This window comes from Ammospiza nelsoni, chromosome 10 (assembly GCF_027579445.1).
Source record: "Ammospiza nelsoni isolate bAmmNel1 chromosome 10, bAmmNel1.pri, whole genome shotgun sequence".
Lineage (NCBI taxonomy): Eukaryota > Metazoa > Chordata > Aves > Passeriformes > Passerellidae > Ammospiza > Ammospiza nelsoni.
Window position 1 is genome coordinate 16,933,564 of NC_080642.1, and position 25,014 is coordinate 16,958,577.

A 25,014-nucleotide genomic window follows, 5' to 3' on the forward strand; every position below is an offset into this window, starting at 1 on the left:
GTTATAGGATGAAGGATTACAGCTGCTTTAACAGACAGAAAGGAGCTAATGTATTTCCTGTGACTACACGTCCTGCCTGAGCCCATATCCCTCCGTTATATCCCACAGGGGAGCAGCCTTTCCTTTGCCGCCTTGCGGTGGCTGCATGCCAGCGGGGACAGGCAGCGACGGGGCTCCTTCAGCAGGGGTCACGGCGGCGACTTTTCCTGGTCAGAGCCCACAGGAGAGGCACAGAAACGCGTGTTTGAGCCCGGGGACACCGGAGGGGACACGACCCGCCCCGGGCAGGCGGCGGGAGCCCCCACAGCCGGATTGATTCCTCCGCTCTTCCATGAACTACGGCCCGGTGCCCCTCTATTCCAGGGAGTACGGCTGGCGGCCCGCCCCGCCGTGACGGCAGCGGCGCGCGTGGGCTGCGCCGCTACTCGGGACTCCGCGGCGGGGCGGGCGGCGCCGCTGCGCGCAGCCGTGCGGGCCATGGCCGCCGAGATCCACTCGCGGCCGCAGAGCCGCCGGCCCGTGCTGCTCAGCAAGGTCGAGGGCCACCAGGACGCCGTGAGCGCCGCGCTCCTCATCCCCAAGGAGGACGGCGTCATCACGGCCGGCGAGGACAGGTGACCCGGGGCCCGCTCCCCGCCGGGCAGGGCCGGGCCGCGGGGCTGGGCTGGGAGCCGGGGCAGCGGGGGCTGCTCACGGGAATGCGGGTGCGCGCTGTGCCTTTGCCGGGAGGTGCAGGGACTCCGTGCTTGCCGCCGTGAGGAGACCCGCGGAGCCGCGGTGCCGGGGAGGAAGATGCCCTCAGCTGTGAGGGAGGATCGGCTCGGCCCGGTGCGGGACGCGGGCTGACACTTTCCCAGCGGCGGGGAGAGGCTGCCGTGCTCCGTGCGCCCTGTCCTGCCCCTGCGGAGCCCCTGCCCCTGTGTGTGAGTGGGTCCTGCTGAGCTCAGGAGCAGAACCAGCAGTCAGGGAGTGTGTTTGCCTCGGCCTTCCGCTCTGCTGGCTGAAGCGCTTGCAGGGTGTCGCTGCCTCCCCTGCCCGTCGGGAGAGTTGGAGCTTCCCGAGCTGCTCCTGAGGAACGAGCCCATAATAGTGGCTCGGTGTGCGGGTCCCAAAGCCGCTTCCCTCCGGCTGAAGTCGCTCAGGGAGTGAGTTGGCAGATCCGAGGGGAGAGGGGGTGATGAGCTGCTGTGCACGGCGCTTTCTGCTTGGAAGGGAAGGTGTCTTCGCAGTCTAGCCCTGGTTCTCGGCGCTGGCTCGTCTGCCACAGAAGCTGTAATGTCGGTAAACAGTTATTCAGATGAAAGGAAAGTGGAAATGAGGAAGCAGGTAGTACCGAGGTTTGTGGCCAGGAGAGTGGTGAGGAATCTGCACTGTTTATGACAGATGGAATTTCACCTGTGCCATGTGCAAAGTGATGTTTAAATGTGAAGAGGGATGGGAGATGCTTTTTAGGAAACTGTGACTCCATTTGAAGCAACGGTGAACTTTTAAAAGTACAGAAGTGCATTCTTTGAGGTGTAGCTTGGTGCAGGGATAATTTTACTGTTATACCATAAAACTTTTAAAACTAAATTTGCATTAATATTTGCATGAATTTTTGTTTGAAAAGCTTGACCTTGTGAGATATAGGAGGGTATGAGTGCTGAAAATCAGCAGAGCAGCAGTGTTATCTGAATTGGGTTTTCTGGCATTTATTTTTAGGTCAAAAAGTGCAAACAGATCACGTGTCTAGTTGGTCTGTGTCATCCCTTCTTCTGGAGATGGCTTTGTGCAGTATGTGTTGGATAACAGCTTTTGGATGGGAATGGGCAGCTTCCTTTCATTCCAGTCACTTAGGTGTGATTGTTTGTGTTTGTGTTCAGTTTGCTTTGATGAGCTTTCTGAAAGAGACAAAAGGAAATTATGATTTTTAAGACTCCATATCAGGGTTCAGCATTCACATTTTCATGGTAGAGGTTTGCCTGTGGGCAGACAGTGCCAGCGTTTAAACTCAAGGTCTAATGCCAAAGGTTAAGCAGTCTGCCTGCTTAGACTGCTGATAAGAGCCAAGGATGGAGCTGCATTTTATATGGGCACGTTTTGATGTCACATACACACCTGTGCAAGCAGGGAGAGGCCACCACCCACCTCTGGTGTGTGTAATTTCCAAGTGGGTCTGTGGAATTGTGGCTGAGTTTGTGTCACCCACCTTACTGTGAGAAATTAAATCTTTAAACTTTCAGAAACCTGTATTTTCTCTAATCTGGGATACCTCCCACAGTTCATCAGAGCTTTCACCTGCAGTTCAGCATGTTGTCAAACAGTGCTCCCCTGTTTGCTCGCTGCAGGTGGGGTGTAGGTGTTAATACTGCCTGACTGCTAATGCTGCTGGCAGCAGAGTGCAGAGTACAAGGAGCACAAGAGCTGCTGTGTGTACTGAGAGCAGGGCTGAAGTATTTTTTATTGCATCTTAATGCAGCTAAGGCTGTCAAGTATTTCATAATAACCAGTCAGAGGAATGTGTTTACAAGTTGGGTAGTGAGGAAAACATTGGTGCACAAACATTCCCTGGGAATGCTGTAGATTATTTCTCATTAGAGCTACTCATTGTAGTTCTTCCTATCTTAAATTATATTTCTTAGAATGAAATGTAATGGTTTTATTTTTTCAGAGGATACAAAATATTTCATAGTCGATCTGTGAATGCCAACCAAATTCTACTATTTTTTTTTAAGTTTTAAAGAGGAAAAAAGAATACCTGCAGGAGACAGAGAGTTAATTTTCCCAATGGGATTTTTCAGCAGGACACTTGCCATCTGGGAAGCTTTCTCAGAACTTATCTAGAGAGGATGATTAACTCTGTGTCCCTGTTGGCATCTTGTCTGACCCTGGCTGCAAGACAATGTTGGGAATTGTTGCAGTGTCTCTCAGCACACAGACAGCTCAGGCAGGAGGAGTGTTTCCCAGCTGCAGCTGGGAGTGCTGGGGGATGATCAGCTGTGTACAAGACCCTAAATGCAAAATGAAGGTTGTGTATTCACTACAGGCTCACAGGAGCTCTGGAGTCACTGGCCCATTTCAGTGCTGCTGTTTGGTGACCATCACTAGCTGCTTAAAGTACAGCATCAGCTTTTGTAAGATTTTTGCTAATGAAACTTATGTATTGGTCAAAACATGGTTTAGTTTTAACAGAAATTTGATTAAAACTATCAGCTGTGTCTTTGAGCTTCCATTGCACTGTGATTAAACCAGATTCCTAATCCTGTTTTGGGAACAAGTTTGATAACAGTATAAATATTTTTGATTTAAGCTACCAGAAAGAGGCAGTGTTCTGTCCTTGCTAGGAAAACAGCTGCCAGTGGTTGATTTTGGTAGGGAAGCAGTTGGTGGTGGTTTGAAGGAGTTGGGAAGATGCAGTGCTGGGAGCAGGGCCGGTGTAGGTGTGTGGTAACCTGCAGCAGTGGTGGTACTGTAACAGGGTTGGATTTGGCTGTTGGTGTTCCATCATCCTCCCTGCCCTGGCTTTCAGAGGGCAGCTGGTGGAGCAGGAGCACAAACACTGCTGGAACACAGCATTGTCTGCTCTCAAACCCCAGGCTTTTTCTCCAGCACTGTTGGGTGCTTGCTCACTCTCTAAATGAAACAATGATTGAGAACAATAAAAACTCTTAGAAATTGGTAAACGCAGTCAGTGTTGCTTGAAGATGGCTTTTAAGTGTCTTTCTTTATATTACATTAAAAATCTTGTGCCAAAACCCCTTTGAGTTGTGCTTCTATAAATGTGCATGCTGCCCTAATGAAAGCAGCTTCTGATTCAGTACTGAATGATAGGGAAGTTTGGAGGTAATTTCTAATATTTTTTAAAAATGTTTTGCTTCCTCCTGCCACTCTCAGAGACATGAGTCTAGAATTTTAAAATCTCTCTCTGGGTGCTTCTTTATGAGTTTCAGCATTTTTACATCCTTGCTGAGACTGCTGTCAAACAACCCTGTGTCTTTCTAGGCCCTTAGCAGGGAATGCTCAAGGAGAAGTGAGTGGTAGCCAGCTCTTCTCAGGTACTGAGCCCAGGATTCTTCATTAAATAAAGACCAAGTTTTGAGGAAAGTGCTACAGACTCTAAGGCAGTTGTCATAACAAAGACATAACAATGAGTGGTTGAAGGAGATTGTGGGAGCAGCATTACTGGAGGGCTTCTCTAGTCCTTTAAGAACTGGTATTTCACAAATTAATTTGTCCCAACATAAGGAGATGCATGACAAAACCAGGTCTGTAGGAGGGAGAAGTGGCATTTTGGCAGAGGTCACTTGCTGACTACTGTGAAATGATCTCTTCAAATTTTGCTCAGTCAGAGCTTTATATAATTAGATATAAAGCTGTCTGACAGCTTATCTTTGCAAGCATGAGGCGAGCAGAGTATAAATCTTACTTAAACCAAAATAAGAAGCTTTCAGAAGTTAATTTTGCTAACTCTTGCAGCTATTTGCTTAGGCTCTCAACTCACTGAGGGGCTGTACCATTGATGATCAACACAGAAGTTACACTCCCATTAAATAATTTCTTAGAAAAAACAAATCTTTGCTCCCTTTATTCTAGTTCAGTACAGTTAACCACAATACTGAGAGAAAGCTAAGTCTGCTTTTGAAAAATCAGCAATGCATGACTTATCATGTAAATTTAAAAAATAAAAGATGATTACATGGCTTTGCCTAGAAGTGAAGAATTGAATTAGTAAGGATGGAAGCCACCATCTGAAATGTTCAGAACAGTTTGAGTATGATGGAGCTGCTTTAAAAAGCAAGTTAAAAAGCTGATAAAGGTGCTAACCTGTGCTATTAGGCTGGCATCATTAGAATAATTTGAAAACATTGTTTTTCCCATATTCTGTTACCAAGAAATAGCAACTGCTCTTCTGAAGTGGTGACTGACACAAGGTAGGCTGTTGATTATTGTAGAGAGGAAGTGATAGCTTTTGAGAGACAGTCTTCATGCAAAATATTTAGTGACTAATAATTACTAGACTAATGTACATATGCCCCTAAACTGGTCAAAAAGTAACTTGGTTTAAAAGCTGAAAATTATGGTTTTGGGGCAGTGTATGCTCACCTGTATTGCTTTCAAGTTTTCAAAAAGTAGTTCATTAAGGGTGGGCATTGTCTGCTTTGTTTTTGAGCGGTCTTTTAAAGAAAAACCTTTAAATGGATTGCAAAATTAGAATGCTGCTGTTGTCTCTTGAGCAGTAAAACTTCTGAAAAGTTCTTGTGGTTGTGGTGCAAGACACTGGTCCCCTTCTGTGCTCTTTTTGTAAAACTTTTTACTGTTGATCCTCCACGATGTCTAACTAATCACTCCCCTAGTATTTTTCTAGAGAATTCTAAATGCCAGAACTTTCATTAGCTGACAGTAAATAGAACAGCACACCTCAGGGAAGCCTCTTGACAGTGTTTCCAGGTACATTATTTACAGATCATTTAGGAACGAGGAAGTTGGATTTAAACAGTAACAAAAAGGCAAACAATAGTTTGGAGGTGAAATTTCAAGAGGACTTAACCTTAACACTGCCTACATGTGTGCTCTTAATTTCTTAATGTAGAATCCCTTCAATGTGTCTGTTGTAGGAATGTTTTTAATTGACAATAGCTTTCCACTTCCTTGCTGATACTCTCACATCCCTCCTCCCAGGATTTGACAGCCAGCAGAGTAGTATAATGCTAAATGTTCACAAGACCAACTGTCCTTTCCTTCCAGGAGATGATTCTGGAAGGTTGCAAACCGAAGCCAATTTTATAAAGGATCTTGGCATGCTGCCCAAGTCATCTTGTCAGCTTTTCAGTTAACGTTTGACTGGCTCATCAATCCTGATCATATTTAGGGCAGAGAAGCAGTGCAAACCATCAACCACTAGTGTTGCTTGTCCTTTGCATGTCTACATGAGGGATTAGAGGAAATAATACTGAGTTAGATATGCTGTCCTCTAATTATTCATATTTGGGGATGAAGATGTCAGTAGTGTGCTGGTCTAGAAGATGAGGTGCTTCTGTTATTAATATTCAGTATCTGGCTTGCTGAAGGGTGAGTTACACAGAGATGCTGTAAAAATTTAAAAGTTTGGACTTCCATAAGAAATTATTTGCAATTTTTTAAAAAATATATCAGACACTTAATCTGCTATAAACAAACTGTGGTTTGCTCTGCCAGAGATAGAAAGTTTCTGCAGTTTAAATTTGACTTATATCAACCAGAGCCAAGAAGGAGGTAAAGGGCTGCAATTTGTAGCAATTTCTGAGGTGAGCTGAAATAGTATTTCCATTTCATGCTATTGAAACTCCACGTATAAATAGTTTTGAAGAAAGCTTTTCCAAATCCAGGGGTGCCTATGCTTAGTGCCAGTGTTCTTGTTCTGTTAGAGCAGTATTTGAGTGCTGTTATTTCTGTTATGTTGTTCCTCTGTTATATTTGAGTAGCACAAAAGCTGAGGGCAGTGGAGCTGAGCCATCAGTAATGCAGTGGCTCAGATGTAGGGGATGGTGCACTTACAGCTGCTTCTCCCTCTCTTCCCGTGGCACAGGACAATCCGAGTATGGCTGAAGAGGGACAGTGGGCAGTACTGGCCCAGCATCTACCACACCATGGCCTGTAAGTACAATATGGGTGTTGTCAGTGGTGGCCACACATAGTATGGGCTTTGTACCTGTGCTGTGTGTAGGAACACCTCCTTCTTATTTCCCCAAGGGCTGGATCCCCTCAATGATCTTGATTTTGGGAGCTTTGCAGCAAATCTAGCTCAGACTTTGATTTAAAACTAGCTGCATGGTGGATGAGATCTGTGGCAGTGTTCTGTCAGAACCACACCCTTCACCAGGTGAATCCTTGTGGATCTGCAGCTGGAGGTGCCTGAAATGATGGCAGATAACTTGTCTGCCAGTTAAGTGAGCTTTTCCAACCAGTAGCTGACAGCTGAGATGTAAGAATACTCTCAGCTGTCTAAGCTGTGCATTTTTTTCTTTCAGGGCTGCATTTGAGATAATTTTAGTGAGCTCAAGTTCTTAGGTGTAACCAGCTATTACTGTTAGCTCAGCTTTCAGCCTGTGTAAAATTCCTCTTGCTGAGTTGCACCTTGTGGCAGGACATCATGTTTGCATATGGTTCCTGTTGGTGTATCTGAGTTACAGTAGTTGTGTTCCTGTCCTCAGCTTCACACGTGGGAATTGAACTGTCATTCCAAGGGATGTTAGCTAGGCAGACTAGTTTCTATCAAACTATTTAAACAGCTTTTGTCCTGAGTGAAAGAATTGACTTTTATTAAAGTCATGTGTATCCTAATACCTCTATTTAAATACTGTGATATACTTGTTTTGTTTTTTGACAGCACCATGTTCTGCCATGGCTTATCATCATGACAGCAGACGGATTTTTGTTGGCCAGGATAATGGAGCTATCATGGTAAGTTGTTGTGACTTTTCTTCTGAATGTAGGTTAGAATTGCTCAGATTGTCCATGTGTTGCTGGCAGCTGATAGTCTGTTTTCTTTCCATTCATTTTGGAATGCAGCTACTGCTAAGTGGCTGAGCTTCTTGGCAGCTCAGCTGAGATGTATGTGGGATCTGCAAAGCAAAGGTTCTTCTGGCTAGATGTGAGCCAGGTAGCCTCAAGAAGGCCTTGAGCTATTTGTGCAGCAGTGGGCCCACAGAATTTCACTTCACCAAGGAAATGTTTTGAGGGCAGTACAGTAAGCTGGGCAGAGTGCCATGGTGGTTCTCTGACAGGGGTTGTGAACTGCAGCTGGTATGGATCTGTCTGTATCCTGCCATGCACACATCTCTGGATTTGCTTGCTGCACATCTTTTTATGATGTAGAAATTTCAACACTAGCTCTAAAATAAGAGGCTGGGTTCATCTCTCTTCTTGCTGGGAATTCTTTCTTCTCTCTTTGTATATTCTTGCTGTAGTTGCTGTCCCTGTCTTGGAGAGCATACACTTGGCAGAACAGAAACTGGGTTTTATTCTTCCCCCCCTTGGTAAAGGAGGGAAATCTTGTGACGCTCGGATTCTTTAGTGGTTTCCTTTCTCTATGAAAATAAGGTCAAATTAATAACTGCCCCATAAGGAGCCAGGGTACTGCATGAGTGTCATAAAGAGTGATTTTACAGATAACTGCTACAGATGAATAGCCTACACAGAACTGCAGAGAATTCTAGTGATAACTACTGGAAATTTCAAGTTGAGACTTCTAAAATTTCTTTAAGTCTAATGGATTAAATAGAGAACACTGTCACTTAAACCTGTCCTTTGTGGAGTCACAAACATGCAAATCTTAAGTACTACAAGATAGTTTTGTTTGCTCCTGCTGGGGAAACTGAGATCTTATCTCTTTCTATAACCTTCCTTCAGTAAACTCAGTTCTGAAAGGATGTTCCCTGTTGAAAATGCAGTTCACTTAAAACCTTAATTTACAGTTGGTATTTCAGTGTGCTTTGCTCCAGCCTGAGAAGCTGCCTGGTTTTTGTGGGATATACTGCTGCTATGCAAATTTCAGTCTATGAGGTTGCTGCTCCTTTTTGGGTATCAGTGTTGCTTTATGCCACTGTGGTATCTTCTAACAATTTCCCTTTGCTTTTAGGAGTTTCACATTTCTGAGGACTTCAATAAGATGAACTTTGTGAAAACCTATCCAGGTAAAGAGTTAACTATCTACACTAACATTTGTGTAAAGGGAAGGTATCCATAATAAGGAAACTGGGCACAGTCACACATGAATCAAATCCAGATTTGCTTTAACTCTGACTGACCTTATAGTTGGCAACTTAGTTGGGGGATAACTGCCATAAGAAGAGTGTTCTGTCAGACAGCTGAGTACAAGTTGTAGTCATGAACATTTAGGTTCACTACATCATTAGCCTGCAATGTAATGAGCCAGAACTAGTGAGCCTGGATTTTGCTCTTCAGCTGCAGTAGTTGTACTACATGAGTGTTGGTGTAAGAGCTTTATAAAGGTGATTTTGGTATTTGCAGTTTCTCTCCTTACTTCTTGTAATCAATGTGCTTTGTTACTCCTAGCTCAAGGTAAGAGTCTGTACCTTCTCTGTCATCTTAGGAGAGCAACAGGGATGAAAAAGAGCAAATTTTTTCCAATAGGTGGGAAACAGGGTTTGTGGGATTGTTCTAATATTTATAGAGATACTAATTTCAGCATTTGTCTACATTTCATCCTTTAGAGAAATACAAAACTCCATTGTTGGTTAAAATTGGAATATTAAGTTGAAAGACCTGAAGGAAGCTCTTAAAGGCTGCAGATTATGTAGCAAAACAAAGTGCAGATTGTCTTGTGACTCCCTGACACTGATAGAAGCAATGTTCTTGCTTGGGAGAAAAAGACCTTGTTCTTAAAGCAACAAAACCTCCCTTTCTCCTAAGGGAGATGATTTGACAATTCAGTCAAGGGAAGTGCTTGCATCTTGGGGGGCAGGGGAGGCTTCTTTCTAAAGCATGTGTAACTTCTTGCTTAGTGGCAGCATTCTCAACAAAGCTGGGTGGGATTTGGTTTATGTGGCAGGAGGCAGTTTGAATGCCATGGACTATATATCATTTTAGGTGCTTAGAAATATGAATGTCAGCATAGCTCTCTGGGGTTAGGAAAAGATGGGTTTAGTAAAGCAATTCAAGTTTTTAGATGTGTTGCATTACTGCCCAGAAGTCCTGAGCTAACTAGAGGAGGCTGAGGGTTTGCTTGTTCCTTTACCTTGGGTATCTGGACTGAACTCAGCTTCTCTCTCTCTCTCTGGGGAAAGGTTTACATCACCTGAGTGATGGGTTTGGTTCACTTGAGCTATTCAGAAGGCAAATCCTAAACAGAACTATGGGAACCTTTTCATTCAGCCAAGATGCAAGTATAATATAATGGTGAAAGATCTCCCTGGGGCATTGCCTAGATATCATCTTCAACCTCTGTCTGTCTGAATTAGAATGGAAGTACACAGCACTTTGATTTTGGGGAGAAAATAGCCAGAATCTTTTTCTTGTTGCAGCTCACCAGAATCGAGTGTCTGCCATTACTTTCTGCCTGGCATCAGAGTGGCTTATCAGCACAGGTCATGACAAGTGTATCAGCTGGATGTGCACCAGGAGTGGGAGCATGCTGGGGAGACATTACTTCACCTCTTGGGCCTCATGTCTGCAGTATCCTTTAAAAATGATTGCTACCCTGGAAATGGAAGAGTACTTTGTTCCTTTACCTCAATTCGTTCCCAACTTTCCGTGTATAACAACTACAGTGACATCTTTTTGCAAGTCTGCTAACTCTTATTCTCATTAGAAGTTTCATACCTTTATTTCTGTTAGTGGTTATTAGATAGCAGAAGAGACCTTGAGCTGCAGAAATCCCAGTCTGTACTAGTTCCTAATTTTGAGGTGTCTGTCATTAGCATCTTGTGGCAGTGACAGTACCTACAGCCTGGCCCATAGACTTCCTGGGCCAGTCACTTTGTTCAACAGATGCCAGTGTGTCTTTGAGTCCTTCTAGGGCATAAACCATCATGAAACCCCTTTGGACTGCTTTAATTTTTCTGTCTTTGTTCACGTTAATATTTTCTATCTTTAAGCTACCAAAACTTTATTCACCAGTAGTAATTTGTCTGTGTACAATTTGTTTTCTGTAAACTATATTTAACTGCAGCATTTGCAGCTTAGACACCCTGTCTATTCAGCTGTAAGTACTTCAGGGCATTCTTTACCCTATGTAAAAGACTTACAAACCCAGTAGCTTGAAAGGTAGTTCACATATCAAAGTTTTTGAAAGCAAACTAAACTAAACTAAAACTGTTTTTTTAGCACTTGTTAATGGTGGCAGTTTAGATGTGGCCAGACAGTAATTGAAGGCAATTGGTTGCTGTAGGAGGTTTGATGGCAATAATGTTTTAGAAGTAGCAAGATTGAAAAACTGAAACACATCAACATCCTCTATTGCAAACGTGAAGCCCTCTCTAGAGTGGCTGTATACCTGTGTCCTGGTAAGAAGCTGGAGGAAAACTCAGTTGCCAGCTGCATGTCTGTCCTTCTGAGGTCTCCCATCTGTGCAGACCCTGCCTTACTGGCTGAAAAACTGCCAGGTGTGTACTGTTGTACTGCTGCTCTTTTTTAGAGTCCAGGGGAGTTGTGTCCCACAAAACATTCCATGTGCAGCTCACCTCAGCTAAATGCAGCACAGAACTGGTTAAAGCTGGTGTGTGTATTGGAGACCAGCTCACAGCAGTCTGGGGAACAGTCTGAGCCTCACTGAATTCAGTGGCTTCTATAGCTAATGCTGTTGCAAATAATGGCACAGTTTATTATTAAAATGGAGAAAAGAATATGACCTTTTATATCAATAAAAAATCAATTTCCACTGAAGACCTTGACATTTGAAAATCCATTTTAATTTATCTGCCTTTGGATTTGTGTTAGGAAGAACCAGCTTGCTGGTGTGTGTACCAGGTGCTTGGCCTCCCCATCAGGAGGTTCCTTAGAACATTGTTTGTTAGTGATCCTGTGTGTAAGCTTCTGAAAAACACAGCAGAGTGCCTATTCTTTACTGGATTAGTGGGGATAAGGCAAGCCTGAACTTCAAGATGAAGAAAGGATCACATGTTCAGGGAGTTAGAGGATTTGTTGAAAGCAAATTGTTTATCTCATGATCCTGAAGGCTTAAGAGACTTTGGAATGTCATCAGATGGCAGAGCCTCTGCATTTTCACTTAGAGTGGTGGGCTTTTGGTAAACTATCTTCTTAAAGTTACCCTCTCTTGGATACCAGAGGCTGCTTTTCTAGCTGCTGCTTGTGTTTTTGTGTGGTTCAAGGAGGACACCTAAATTTATATGCAGCTCTTGGGTTATGTGGTGTCAGCTACATGGGTCTTTCCTAGCTCTTATTTATATTCTGAATAACAAAAGTCTTCTAAAAGCAGAAAATTATCTAGTTCCATTGACTTGCCACACTTTGGTTTCTGGAGTTCATAGTTGCATTGTGGCAAAAACCGAGTATCAGAGCTGTTGTGAGGAGTAATGCTTTTTCCCAAGGTGCCACCTTGTTAATGGATCAGTGTGGCTTTTATCTCATTGCTAACTGACAGAATCCTTGCTGAAATTAGGTCAGTTTTCAATACCACACTCAAGGACCTGCACTGGTAAACTGGGAAGTCCAGAGAACAGGACAAGAAATGGGACAGCCTCACCTTGGCAGTAGCCAGAACATTGGGAGTGTACTTCCACTGTAAGGCGAACTCGTTGTGGAGGGTCAGCATCCTTGTATCTTGGTTTTCCTCTCCTGGGGATATCAACTACAACCATGCTAGAAAACAAAAGATTTATTGGAAAAGGTAGTAGGTAAGAGTGAATGCAGCCCAGTGTCCAGTGAGATGCTCCTAATGGTTGCAGAGAGCTCTGCACTGCAACAAGTAGCCTGATGAGTTTTGGCATCTTGTAAACAGCCATGAATGTGTTCTGTAAATAGCTGCTAGAAATGGCCTGAAGCTACTTGGCTTGTCTTAAACTAGGGCATGGATTATCTCATGGCTTTCTCCAGTAGCTTTCTAAAACTCTTCTCTTTTTTTCTATACAGTTTTACTTGCACATATCCCTATATGTTCAGGGACTTAAGAGTGTGATGAGAAGGAAGGAATTAAAAAGGTTTATTACAATCTCCAACCTCTTTAAAAGTAATTATGTAAATATTTCTCTGGCATATTAAAATGTTCTTTTCCAATTTTTTTGACTCTATAGCCGATTGTTTCAGTCATGTAAAATACTCTTTGAACAAATGAAGCTTCTCCTTGACTGGTGTTCAGATATGATCATGAAACTCAGCATGCATTTGTTGGTGATTATTCTGGACAGATCACTCTTCTGAAACTGGAGCAAAATACCTGTTCAGTTATCACAACCCTTAAAGGGCATGAAGGTAAAGTAACTCTTTGTCTTAAAGCCACTTGTCCCAGATACAGTACCTCTTTGTAAGTTGGGGTGAGATGTTCAATTGCATATCTGCCTCTTAAGGGTGATACTGGATGAAAAACCAGTCCAGGGTAGTGGTTATGATAAGCTGCTTGAAGCTGTACTTGACTTCCTGTTAAAGAGCAAACATTCTTGCTGAAGGCAAATCTTAGCCTTATAAATACTTACAGGTATTTTTATTGTAGCTGAAAATCAAAAGTAAAAATATGCATTGAGTTAAACACAAGTTATCCACTAGATGGCCACCTTTAAAAGCTTTAGTCTCAGCATTGGAGAAACTGCCGAGTCTAAGGCAAATGTCTCATCCTCTACAGTACAGCTGAAGTCCTTACATCAAATGAAGAATCAGGTGATCACTAACATGATACAAAACCACTGTCTGCTCCAATGAGTAAGGCAAGAATGCAAATTACAGAATAATGTGTAACTTAATAATATGCTGAGAAAAATAAACAAGAGAATGCCTTTTCCCATGTGATATTTGCAACTTTCAAATCAGCTGACAGTTTGCATGTGGGTAGGGATCAACTACTGGGTCATGAGTCTCTGACCCACTGGAAAAGGCTGTCTTGTTTAACAGCTGGAAATATAGAGTAGGCTTTGTTAAAGCTGGGTGGACTCCTGATCTACAGATGACTGTAAAATGATACAGCTGGTTTTGAATGCAGGAGGCAAGTTGAGATTTTCAAGTGATAAATGTCTCTTCTGCTTTCAAGGAGAATTTCAGATTGTTTTGGTTTAGAACAAAATAATTCTCTTGGCCCTAGAGATTCCATTGCCTCTCTATACTTTTGCACTGGTCTGTGTTCAAATGCAACTTCTTGGTAGATGTTACAGTTAGTCTGAAAGCTGTATGTCTGTGTGGCACTTCCTTGTTGTGTTCTGTCTCTTGAGTTGTGATGGGCTTCCAAGCACCAACTTCAGCAGTGCTGGCCACACAGCAGCCACCTTTGGCTCATATATTTTCAAATGGGGACTGTGATCCTTAAAACAAGAATTGAGCCACCATAAAAATTTACTTCAGGGGCAGAAACAGATTTTTCTTCAACTGGTATTGTACTATTTATTTCAACTTCTTTATTTTTTTAAGCAAATCAGATTATGTGTCACTTTTTTTCTCACCATATTTGTGTAATATTCTCGAGATCTAGTAACTCTGAACTTAAATGGCATCTAATTCTCCTTTGAGTGCAGTTGTGTTTGACAGATTTTAAAAGTCTGATTTAAAAGTCTTGTTTGCTTTCTAGCTCTTGCAAAGTGTGACTTCATAAGCAAGCAGTTGCTTTGCAGTTTAAATGGTTTCAGAGTTTGTTCTCAGCTTCCATGCATAACAGCCTGCTCTGTGCAGTGCTGAGATAATACTCAAAGTTAATGCCTTTTTGGTGCACATGCTATTTCCAAATGGGTCAGTCTGAAAATAGCATAGCCCCAAAGGAGGCAAAAAAAAAAAAATCTTGTGCTTCAGAGTATTGGGAAGAACTGATTTGGGCTCTAATTTCCATTCATCATCTTGGTTTTGGACTAACAAGGCTTTTGATGACAACTGAGCAATAGAAGGATTCTTTAAAGGGAAGGATTTCTGCAAGGAAATAAAATGTCCCAGCTTCACAACTGTAGGTGGCATGAGTAACAAAATTACTCCTTTAGTGTACTGGCTACGTTACCATGGGTATGGGTTAGCATAAGGCTGCTACTGTCAGATGACTAATTTCTTTCTATCCCTAATTCACAGTTGCACTGGGCCTTCTGAAATCTAGTTTTGTAATTTAGTCAGTAGTGGCAGATTTGCTAACAGCAGTGAAGTTCTCACTTTGTTTCTTAGTCCAGCTATTTTAGGGTGTTGTGGTTATGTGAGGTAGTAGCTTTAGCTGAGAGCACTGTGAGCTGTGCTGCAGCCACTGGCCAAGCACCTCACTGTGTTGTAGATTCTGGTTTCTGCGTGGCAGGTGCTGCTGCTTCTATCTTCCAAAGCTCATGTAGCAGCCTGGCAACTCTTAAAATCACCTTCCTAAATTCAAGGGGCACAACTCAGACTTTCTGGCTTATGCTATATCTGTCTTCTTAGGGACATCTGTCCTGTTGTCCAGTACTCCTTGCCCCTCTCTCAGGGCTACACTTTGCTGTTGGATGTTTCCTTTGCCTTTAGGCTTTCAGTATGTTACTGGTGTAAGGCAGTACCTCAAGTTTCACTTAATTGCTCCAGGAGGGCATCACTGTGTTGGGGAGCCAGTCCCTTACATCTAACTGCAGAGTGTTCTCTCCTAGGGAGCATTACTTCTCTGTGGTGGGATCCTGTCCAAAGGCTGCTCTTCTCAGGTGCCTCTGACCACAGCATTATCATGTGGGATATTGGTGGAAGGAAGGGGAGAACGCTGCTGCTCCAGGGACACCAGTATGTAATGGACTCTTATTTTTCATCCTGTAATGAACACACAGTCCCAGGAAGACTAAATAGTGTGGCAAGACATTTGAATCATTGTGAAAAATGGAGAAAATTACTCTTTGCAGAACCCTGAGTACTTTGAAGGGAAAGAAGGATAATCAGTACTAGGAAGGCCTTACTGATAAAGCTTTTTTCTTTTTCATGTTTAATATGTTCATTTTACCATGGTTTAGAAGTAACACAGAAATAGTTTATAGAAAAAGGTGGGCAGAAATCCTAAATCATCTGGTTTGGCCTTTATGTAAAAATTGCATGTGTCTGTATTGTAAATACTGCACTGAGTTACCTTTGAGAGGAGGGCTAGAACCTTTTATGTATAGTATAAGCATGTTCATATGTGCATATAAAATCAGCTTCAATATGTTCATGTTCTCTGTCTTTCTATCAGTGATAACTGATAGGTGATAACTGATTGGCTAAATTACAGGGGTAGTCTCTTAACTTCAGAAAGTGTCATGTTTCCCCTCCTCTGAAGGCGGAAACTCAACTCTTGATTTTTAGACACCCAACACTTGCTGCCATTTTTAAATGTAGGGCTCTTATTCAGTCTGACAGGCAGTTCACCACAGAAGATATATTCTACTTAGAAATGCACTGGTAGTAGAGATTTTGTTTATATTTAAAGATATTTGTATAGTGTGTTCTCCTCTTGTCTAATTACATAGATGCCTCCATCCAGCTTTGATCAAGACTGATAGCTTTAGCTCTGTAACTCTTGTTAAATCTTGAAGGTTTAGTTTTATGGCTAAAGAATTAAACATAGAGCCTTGGTTACAAAAAAGTAACTGAAGTAACTGGAGGACTTCATACTGCTGTTACTGCTGCCTCATGTGTCCTGGTGAAGACTTGTAACAGCTAGGTTCTCTTCTGAGAAGCAGAATGACTTTTTAATGCAATTTAGATGTTGCAAAGCATTTTGATACTACTCATATTCTTTGGTTAAGTTCTCAGGGCAGACCTTTGTTTTGACATGACTTTCTTTAGAATTAAATTGTCTTATTGGTGAATGCATACTTTGCTTTGCACCTACAGCCTGACTTACTGTGATTTGTTAGCAAAAGTGGAACCTGCTGCTTAGTAGCACCTTGAAACAAATATTTCTCTTTATTTATTCAGTTGTTTCTGTTTTGACAAGTGGCTCTCCTTGCCAGCACAGAAGAGTATTTGCACATGCACTCTGAGTCAGTTGACCCTCAGTTCACCATCAGGGCTTACTGCCAGCAAATGTTAACATGGAACTGTACCTCTGGTATTCTGGTCAGGCCTGTAAGAACACCCTCAACATCCTGATGCTAGGGTAGTGCTCAGGTGACAGCATCTGTTCACTCATCCTCAGAGCTCTACTTAGTGGACTCAGCAAACTGAAAATCAGTTTTGGCCTTCCTCAGTAGCTTTATTTACAAGTAGGAATCAGGGTTTGCTGAGAAACCAAGCTTTGTTTAAATACCTGTGGGTAACTGGTGTGTGCTTTGTTGGCAGTGACAAGGTGCAGGCTATCTGCTACATCCAGCTGACACGGCAGCTGGTGTCCTGTTCAGCTGATGGGGGAATTGCTGTTTGGAACATGGATATCAGCAGAGAAGAGGTAACTTCATGTCATAGGTCAAAGATTTTTTCTTTCTCCTTTTCAGAGACTGCTGTGACTTTCCTTAGTCAGTTCTGCAGGCTGCTTTCCTCATGTTGTCTGACACTTTAAAGCTGAGTGTTATTATTGAAACCTGTTCTGTTCTAATGGCTGTCCCTGCTGCATTGTAGTAAATGGAAAAGAGCAGGAGATGGTTTGGACTGCCTAGAGTTTTATCTCTAAGAGACAACAGATTCACTGGAATGGCTGTGCTCTTTGCTTCTGGAACAGTCTAAAGCAATCAAACTCTTGCAGTAAAGAAACCAAAGGACTGTGCTTCAGTAGTCTTGAAATAAGTTCTCAATTTGTGTCAAAGCAGGTAAAGAAGTGAGAGGCAGATTTTGAGATGCAGTTCAGAAGGCAGAGGTTCAGTCCCCAGACAACATTTTTTTTAAAGTTCTCAGTACACAGCAGTTGACCCAGCCAAACACTTTCTTTCTGCATCAGTTCATATCCATGGTGGTGCAAGTGAGAATGCTCTGGTTTTCTTACTGTTAGCCATGTAAGTGAATTGAAAAGAAAAAATGCTTTGTTGTTCCAGTTTTCCTCCTGCCAAGTTTCAGGGAGACCTCCTCATGAGATGTATAAAGTTGTATAGAATATACACGTTCAAATTCAAGTCCATGTACTAAAAATATTGTGCCTCTCTTTCTATCTCTTACAGGGATGTTCAGTTAAAGTATCTGAGAGAGCTGAAATGTGTAAAAGCTCTATTTTCATTTGGCCTAGTCCATTTACGGCAGGAAAAGTGTGTGGGTGGGAGAAGGGATGCTTAACGAAGATGGGGCAGGATGGAAAATGCAGATGAATTCCTAATTATTTCAAACTGCAATCCCATGAAAGTAGAAAAGATAGTTACTCACAGAATTTACTTCTGGACACCCCCTTTCTTAAAGGGGATTACTGCCTCATAGCTTCTGCAGTTTGGACTACACTGGTCCCTAAAAGCCATCCAGACAACCAGAGCAGCAGTCTTTGAATGCCTGCAGCAGGTTTAGTAACGTAGGTGTTTGAATGAGTTTTCTTATTAAGGCAGTAATATAAATATTCCTGGAAGCTTAAAAAGTGTAGAAGATGTGTAGATAACCAATAACTGTATTCTTGGGTTTGAAGTTTTTGTGTTAAACTTTCTTTGTACTATGCTCTAGGCAATTTATTGTTGTAATGTCCACAACTGAACCAGGGCATCTTTCCAAGTAAGACTTTACTTTGGGCTCTTAAACTTCCTTGAGTGTTGTGTGGGGGAAAACAATTCTGATTGCTTACATTTCCTGCTCTTTTCTAGGCTCCTCAATGGCTAGAAAGTGATTCCTGTCAGAAGTGTGAGCAACCTTTCTTCTGGAATATAAAGCAAATGTGGGACACAAAGACAATAGGGTTGAGACAGGTGAGATGGCTGGTTTCAGTGCTTAGCTGTACTTCAGCACTTGAGCAAAATGTAAACAGAACACCACTAAGGCTGGTAGATCTTTTCATCTCTTGGTATTTTTGCTGCTTTGAAGTGAGGTATATTGAGAAGTTACAGCTTCTCAGCACTGCTAAGACATTTCCAAATTCTGTGAAAGTGTTGCAACAAATTTCTGTCACAGGTCAAAGCAGGCTGTGGTAGTCATGCTCTGCTGGATTCCTCTGAATGTTCCCATGCTTTGGATTTATGGACAGCTAATCAAGTGTTGTGTAAAATGGCAAACAGTGCCCCATAACTGAGAATGTAGATGCTCATTCCAGTGAAGCACTAATGGCCCTGTTCTTACTGCACCAGAATGTTTTTAACTGGGGTCCTTGTTCAAGCCTCTTTTTCCCCTTCTCCCCGAAGGAGCTTGCCAGAGAAGAGGATAGACACAGAGTATGGAGATAAATCCATAAATGATCCAAGTGACTGCTCAGAACTCCAGAGATGTTGGTCTTTGGTTGAAAAAGCAGGGATTTCCTAGCAGGTTGCTTTCTAACAGGTTGCAAAACAGAAAATTTGTTGTTTTGGTTGTGCAGTGGACACTTTTATGGTGGTCAAGTGACTTGGTATAATGACTTGTTGATTTTCTTCTTCCTCCATGAAGCATCATTGCAGAAAATGTGGACAGGCAGTGTGTGGCAAGTGCAGCACCAAACGGTCGAGCTACCCAATCATGGGATTTGAGTTCCAGGTCCGTGTCTGTGATTCCTGTTATGAGTCCATCAAGGATGAAGAGTGAGTATGAGGGAGTAATAAGCTGTAGTAACACTGCTGGTGTGCAGAAACCCTTGGCCTTGCTCCACATCCACACACAGTGCTACACTGAGCTGACTCTCTGCTATTAGGCCTTGGGGACTGAAAGCACTGTGATGGCAGAGATGCCCCATCTGCCTCTGCTGGTGCATTTAGATCAGATCTGGAATTACAACATTTATATCCTTTTTTAGTTCTTCTTTTCCAGGAGCCCAGATCTAGACTTGAGATATATTTGTCTCAACATTTTAGTTTAGTTAAAAGCTATTGATTGCACTTAACACTGCTAAGTGGGGGCCAGGCAATGCATTTCAGCTGCCAGGATGTATATGCATTAGTTCATGTACACTTTTTAAAACTTTGGGAGTATTCTTCAGAGCTCAACATTATTTTCACCATTCAAGCAAATCAGGTTAAACATCATTTGCTGTCTTATTAAACCTGCCTTAGAAATGAAAGAACCCCTTTTCTTTTGGTATGAACAGAGTAATCAGATGTGAAAATTTTGTGAGTGTTTGGGATTTTTTGTTGTGTTATTGGATTTTTCATTATTGGGACTTTTTGTTTGCTTGGGGTTGGGATTTTTTGAAAAGTAGGATGCTGTGCTCTAGTTGGCTTCTGTAGCCAGCAGGGAAAAAATGAACTTGACTTTGTTAACCAGGAATTAGAAGTATTTATTAATTCCATGTCTCACTTCTGCTCTAGTATTATTAACAGTCATGCTGCAGAAAATGTCACACCTATATAACTCCACAAGCAGTGGAGTTGTATGACTTGCTAATTTAATTCTGTCCCCTTTAATGTGGCACTGCAGCTCTTGGAATGGATTTATTAGTACTTAAGCAACCTAATTTTCTTTTAAGTTTATTTTGCACTGCTATAATGATGCCATGAAGCTTCATCTGATGGCTGGCTTTCATTTCAATTGTTCTTGTGCAGCCGTACCTCCCTGGCAACCTTTCATGAAGGCAAACACAACATTTCACACATGTCCATGGACATCTCCAGAGGGCTAATGGTGACTTGTGGGAGCGACCGGATTGTGAAGGTATTGCTGCAACTCTTTCCTGCATTTCTAGGAGATATTTAATAGAGTTCATTTTTATGTATTCTTCCTTTCTTTCTGACATCTATTGCTACAAGTTATCTATTGTGTGAAGAAGGAATTGTATTTGCTAACTTGTTCTTCTGCAGCTGAATGAGGAAATGCCTTGTAACTCCACTATATGGAGTGCAGCTGTTGTGTCTCTGAGCAAACATAGCAGGCATGGGCAGCAGGAGAATCTGCCAGAGACACAGCCCTGAGGAAATGTGCAGGTTACTTTGCTCTGAGCTCCATGGCTTGGAGCATGGCCACTGAAAGCCCTTGTTATGGGACAGTGACATGGAGCTCAGACTGATACAGAGTCCTGCTGTGCCTGGGCTCTACATTCACCATGCTTGTCAGAACTGGGACTGTGCCATCCTGTTTGGCTCTAGGCATGTTTGTGACAAACTGCATAGCACTTGTTAAAAGAGACCTACACAGAAGTTCAAGACTCTTGAGCCCCAAATTTGGCTTTTGGTTTGTAAGGCTGCTGTAATTCTTTATGAGATTTTCCTCAAGCATAGGTTAAAAAGGAGTTGTTACCTTGTGTCCAGGGATATCTTTCTTTGCTTCTGTGCCTCTTGCAGAAGGAGCTGTGAGTCTGACACTGATGCTGTCTAATTCTCCACAATTCTCCTCCAGATCTGGGACATGACTCCAGTAGTTGGTTGCAGCCTTGCCACCGGGTTCTCTTCCCGCTGATCTCCTCCGTGGCAGGTTTATGCACCTTATGTACAGCAATATGCACCGAATGAATGGAACCCTCCTCAAGAATATTACTGCAAACACTGGTTGCTTGATTCTCCTCTTGCTGCTGTTCCAGGATGGACAGTCACCCTTGTAGAGCACAGCTTTTCTGTTGGGCTCCCCGGGATTCTCCGTGGTGCTGAAGCGCGGTTCCGCAGCCTCTCGGACTGACACAAATCTGCAATATGACACCTGGGTGGAAGGACCTGTTGTCTCTCAGTTTACATATGTAGTGTTAACAATGTGCTATCTCTGCTGATATATCTTGTACAGATACCTTGTAGCTAAAACATTACCAGAGTAAAATGAGTGTAGTAAATTCAATTTGTGCAAATAGTAAAATAACTTATTCTCTCGTCCAAAAAGCAGTTCTGTTGAAATGTTTCTGAGCAGTCACTGTCTAAATTGCCTCCAAAAGGTATCTTGGTTATTCCTATGGAAGGAGGAGATAGTTTCAAGTGGAAGGTAACTTCTTTCAGATGAGATAGTAAGAGAACCTTTGATCACACAAGATCTTTTATTGGCTTTCTTGTAGTGTTTGTCTTCAAGTTCAATTGTTAGTGAAATCACTTTTGTGGAACAGCTGTTCTGTGTAGGTAGCTGGTGAGTCTGCAAACAATCCTGGGCTTTTTATGTAGTGTTTTAGCATAGCTGATAAACTTCTGTAGTTATGAAAATGTGCAGCCCACCTACTCTAAAGACTGGCCACAGGTATGAGCCATGTACTCTGACAACTGTAATGTTGTTAGAATGGAAACCTAAACAAATCTGCCTTGTTACAAGGAACAGTTAAGAAAAAATGGCCAGCTAAATTTTAGAGATTTTCTGTGGAAAGGCTGATGTTCTTTAATGTTAGGGAACCTGTCTTTGCTAAAGTACAGCATAAATTCAAATACTGTCTTGATGTTGCTTCAAACAGATAAATACTGAGCAATAATTACTGAGGTACAGAACAGCTGCTTTTTTCCCTGCACCTAGGAGTGTTAATCCTGAGATACCTATATTGACCATTTCCTGTTTCAAAGCTGAGAAGTATGAAGAATAGCTGTGAGGCTTTTATGACTGTGCAGTTGGCACATAAAGGAAATAACTGGTGAGAGATACTGTCAGTAAACTGGTTTGTCAGTTGAGTGAATCTCCTATATTTGAATACTGTAAAGAAGAATTTATTTTGTAACTTTGGAAGTTAAGGTAATATGGCACAGAGTTTAAGCTTGGAGTGTTAAGATTTATCTGAAAACAAATGCAATATGTGTGAGGACAAAAAAAGGTAGGTCAGCTGGCCTGGAATAGGTGGTATTACACAATTATCAAAGGTAATGTGCTCTTTCTGGCAGAAGAGTTGAGGGTTAGACTGTCTTTACTTACAGCAACAATCAAGTGGTGCTATGAGTGTTAGTGAATTCAAGTCCTAGGTGTGTAACTTGACACTAATAATCTGCATTGGACCATGCTGTGGCTGAAATAGATTAAGATCATTAATACATGGTGATTCACTTGCATTTTAAGCCAAAAATCTGATAGTCTCCAAAGGGCATTAGAATCCAGAATATGATAGTTACTGTTACTTTGTCTGCTTTTCCATGGGCCTTCTCTGGAAGTTTTGTGAAGAGTTTTTATTTCCTGGCCTTATTGGGCCACTGAAGAATAAACAAAACCATCTTTTGTGGGGATCCCAAAACTTGTCTTGCCTTCAGTCCAGGATTTAGCACTTGTCACACCCATTTGATTCAACTCTGCCTACATGCTGTATAGCTTAGGTTTTTTGGGAAGGCTTATTTCTAAGATGTTGAGAGAAAGAACAGTTGCAGCTTTATGTTCTGAAGGCATTCACCCTTCTAAACCAGGAAGGGAAGTGTTGTGGGGTGAATAATCTCTGGAAAGTCTCTGCATTCACTTTCAGGTCCTCTCTGGTTCTGGAAGAGAATAGAAGCCTTCTCCCTCACAGCATGTAAGGCAGAACATGAATTACAGTGCTAGAATTGTTTAATATCCCACTGTAATAGGTTAGGAGGATCTAGGGTGTGAATTAAGGTGGGAGATTGATGTAGATGTGCAATGAGTACCATATTTTTCAACCCAGACATTGTGAAACCTATACTCACGATGCTGAGGTGTGACTCCTTTGCAGCTAGCACTCCAGAACTCAACTCTTTTAGTTCTGATTACTCAATGTGCCCCTGCTTAACACACTCCCTTCCCTGTGAATACTTCCTGTTTCTTTACATTATGTATTTGCCACTAGATAATATATTCTCTACTGCCTAAGGAATCTATTTTCTATAATTGATATACTTAAAGATTGTGTCAATTCAGATATAATGACAGTTATGGCCACTAAACCTTTAGTCTTTTAAGTATACTCTTGGTGTTGAATGAGTAATGCTCACAAACCACTAAAGAGAGAGTAGTTTTGTTTATAAACAGCTACTTGGAAGGCACTCATTCTCTCATCAAACTGAGCATACTTGGCTATGGCAGCTCAAGTGTGCAGTTACTGAGAAGCCTTGATTTGAAGCATTACAGATCTCGCTTGTGTAACTTCTTCCATTGGGGCAGGGAAGGGGAGCAAAGGGTACTAATATGTGTTAATTCTTTCCCAGTTGTATTTCTGTACCCTACATAGTTAAGAGAATCTAGATAAAACTGTCCTTTGCTCCTCCTTGTCTGTTTTTTAAATTTTGATTACATGTACAATAAAATATTTCTTGATATTCACTTAGTCTATTTGGATGATCCATCTTTTTTTTTCATCCTACGAAAACATGATGTGCATTTTGTGCTGTGGCTCTTCCTTTATATGCCCCATGTACAAATTGTAGAGAGAGCTACAATTCTGGGTTCTGGGAGAGCTTGTTGGGTGTGTTGTATTGGAACTGAATGAGCTGCAGCAGGGTCAAAGGCCCACAATGAACCAGTGAGCTGAGACATGAGCAACTGCTGTGTGATCCCAGTTGGGGATGTGTAACCTATCCTGTGTTCTGCTTGCCAGCTCATGCAGACATCATCTCTGCTTCATCTGGCTGCCCTTCAGAGCTCTGCAAAGGCTCTTACCTGCAGAGTACCACAGGATCCTTTCCTGAGATGCCTTGGACCTGTCTGAGGTGCCAAGGAAATGCTGATTTTGCTGGATGGGGTGAGGACAGCCTAAAATATATATACTGAGGACACAAACTGCAGCCACACAAGGTGGTTGCACTTGTGTCATGATACTTTCTCACAGGGAAAGGATGGAGATACACTGGAAAGCATCCTTATCCCTCACAGCTGCTCACAGGCTCAAATTCAGCACTGGCTAGCTGTGTAACACTAGGAATGTCTGAATGGTTGATTGATCAATGTTGGTTGATCAGTATGTTGTGTGGCTCACTGCTTCCTTGGGGTATTTGGGAGCCAGAGAGGGAATCTGGAAGGGTTTGACAAACTTGCCACCTTTGAATGAGGACTGAAGAGCCTGTGTGGTATATAATAATTTTGTAGAGTTGTTTGGTTTTTTTTTTTAACATGGTATGTCTCATTTTGAACTGCTTAAACTTCTCACATTTCCAGTGAAAAGTGACTGGAAAAAATGAAGCTGTTGCTGATTTATAGTCAGAAAAGCCTGTTTAGTTGTCTGTGTAGATAATCTTATGTTTTGAATAAGGCATATGAACTTTAGTTAAAGTATCATATCATCAAAGAAGATGCTGGAAAATTGCAAATGGTGTACTTGTAGTCAAAGCACAAAAATAGATGTATTGGTTTTCTAACTGAGAATGCACAGTTGATCACTTCTCAAATTCCTGATATTGAAAACTTCATTTAAGTTTCAGATAGCTGTGCCAGGTCTTAGTACCTGTAGTGTTGACTTTACTCATTGAGGAGATTTAGAATACATCAGATGCAGGAAAAGGACAGATTTTAATGTTGATAAGATTTACTACTACAGTCAGAAGGAAGGCTCTCTAA

At 42.1% G+C, this 25,014-nt stretch overlaps 1 protein-coding gene across 1 annotated transcript; it reads left to right on the plus strand.

The window, feature by feature from the left end:
- The first annotated feature begins 439 nt into the window (after window positions 1-439).
- Window positions 440-23,784, plus strand: WDFY1 (WD repeat and FYVE domain containing 1). The gene is made up of 12 exons (XM_059479022.1): window positions 440-614; window positions 6,545-6,612; window positions 7,346-7,419; window positions 8,597-8,651; window positions 10,002-10,152; window positions 12,794-12,906; window positions 15,225-15,351; window positions 16,882-16,987; window positions 18,312-18,413; window positions 19,084-19,214; window positions 20,172-20,280; window positions 20,962-23,784. The coding sequence occupies exons 1-12, from the start codon at window positions 478-480 to the stop codon at window positions 21,019-21,021; spliced, it is 1,233 nt and encodes a 410-aa protein (XP_059335005.1). The 5' UTR covers window positions 440-477; the 3' UTR covers window positions 21,022-23,784.
- The last annotated feature ends 1,230 nt before the right edge of the window (window positions 23,785-25,014 follow it).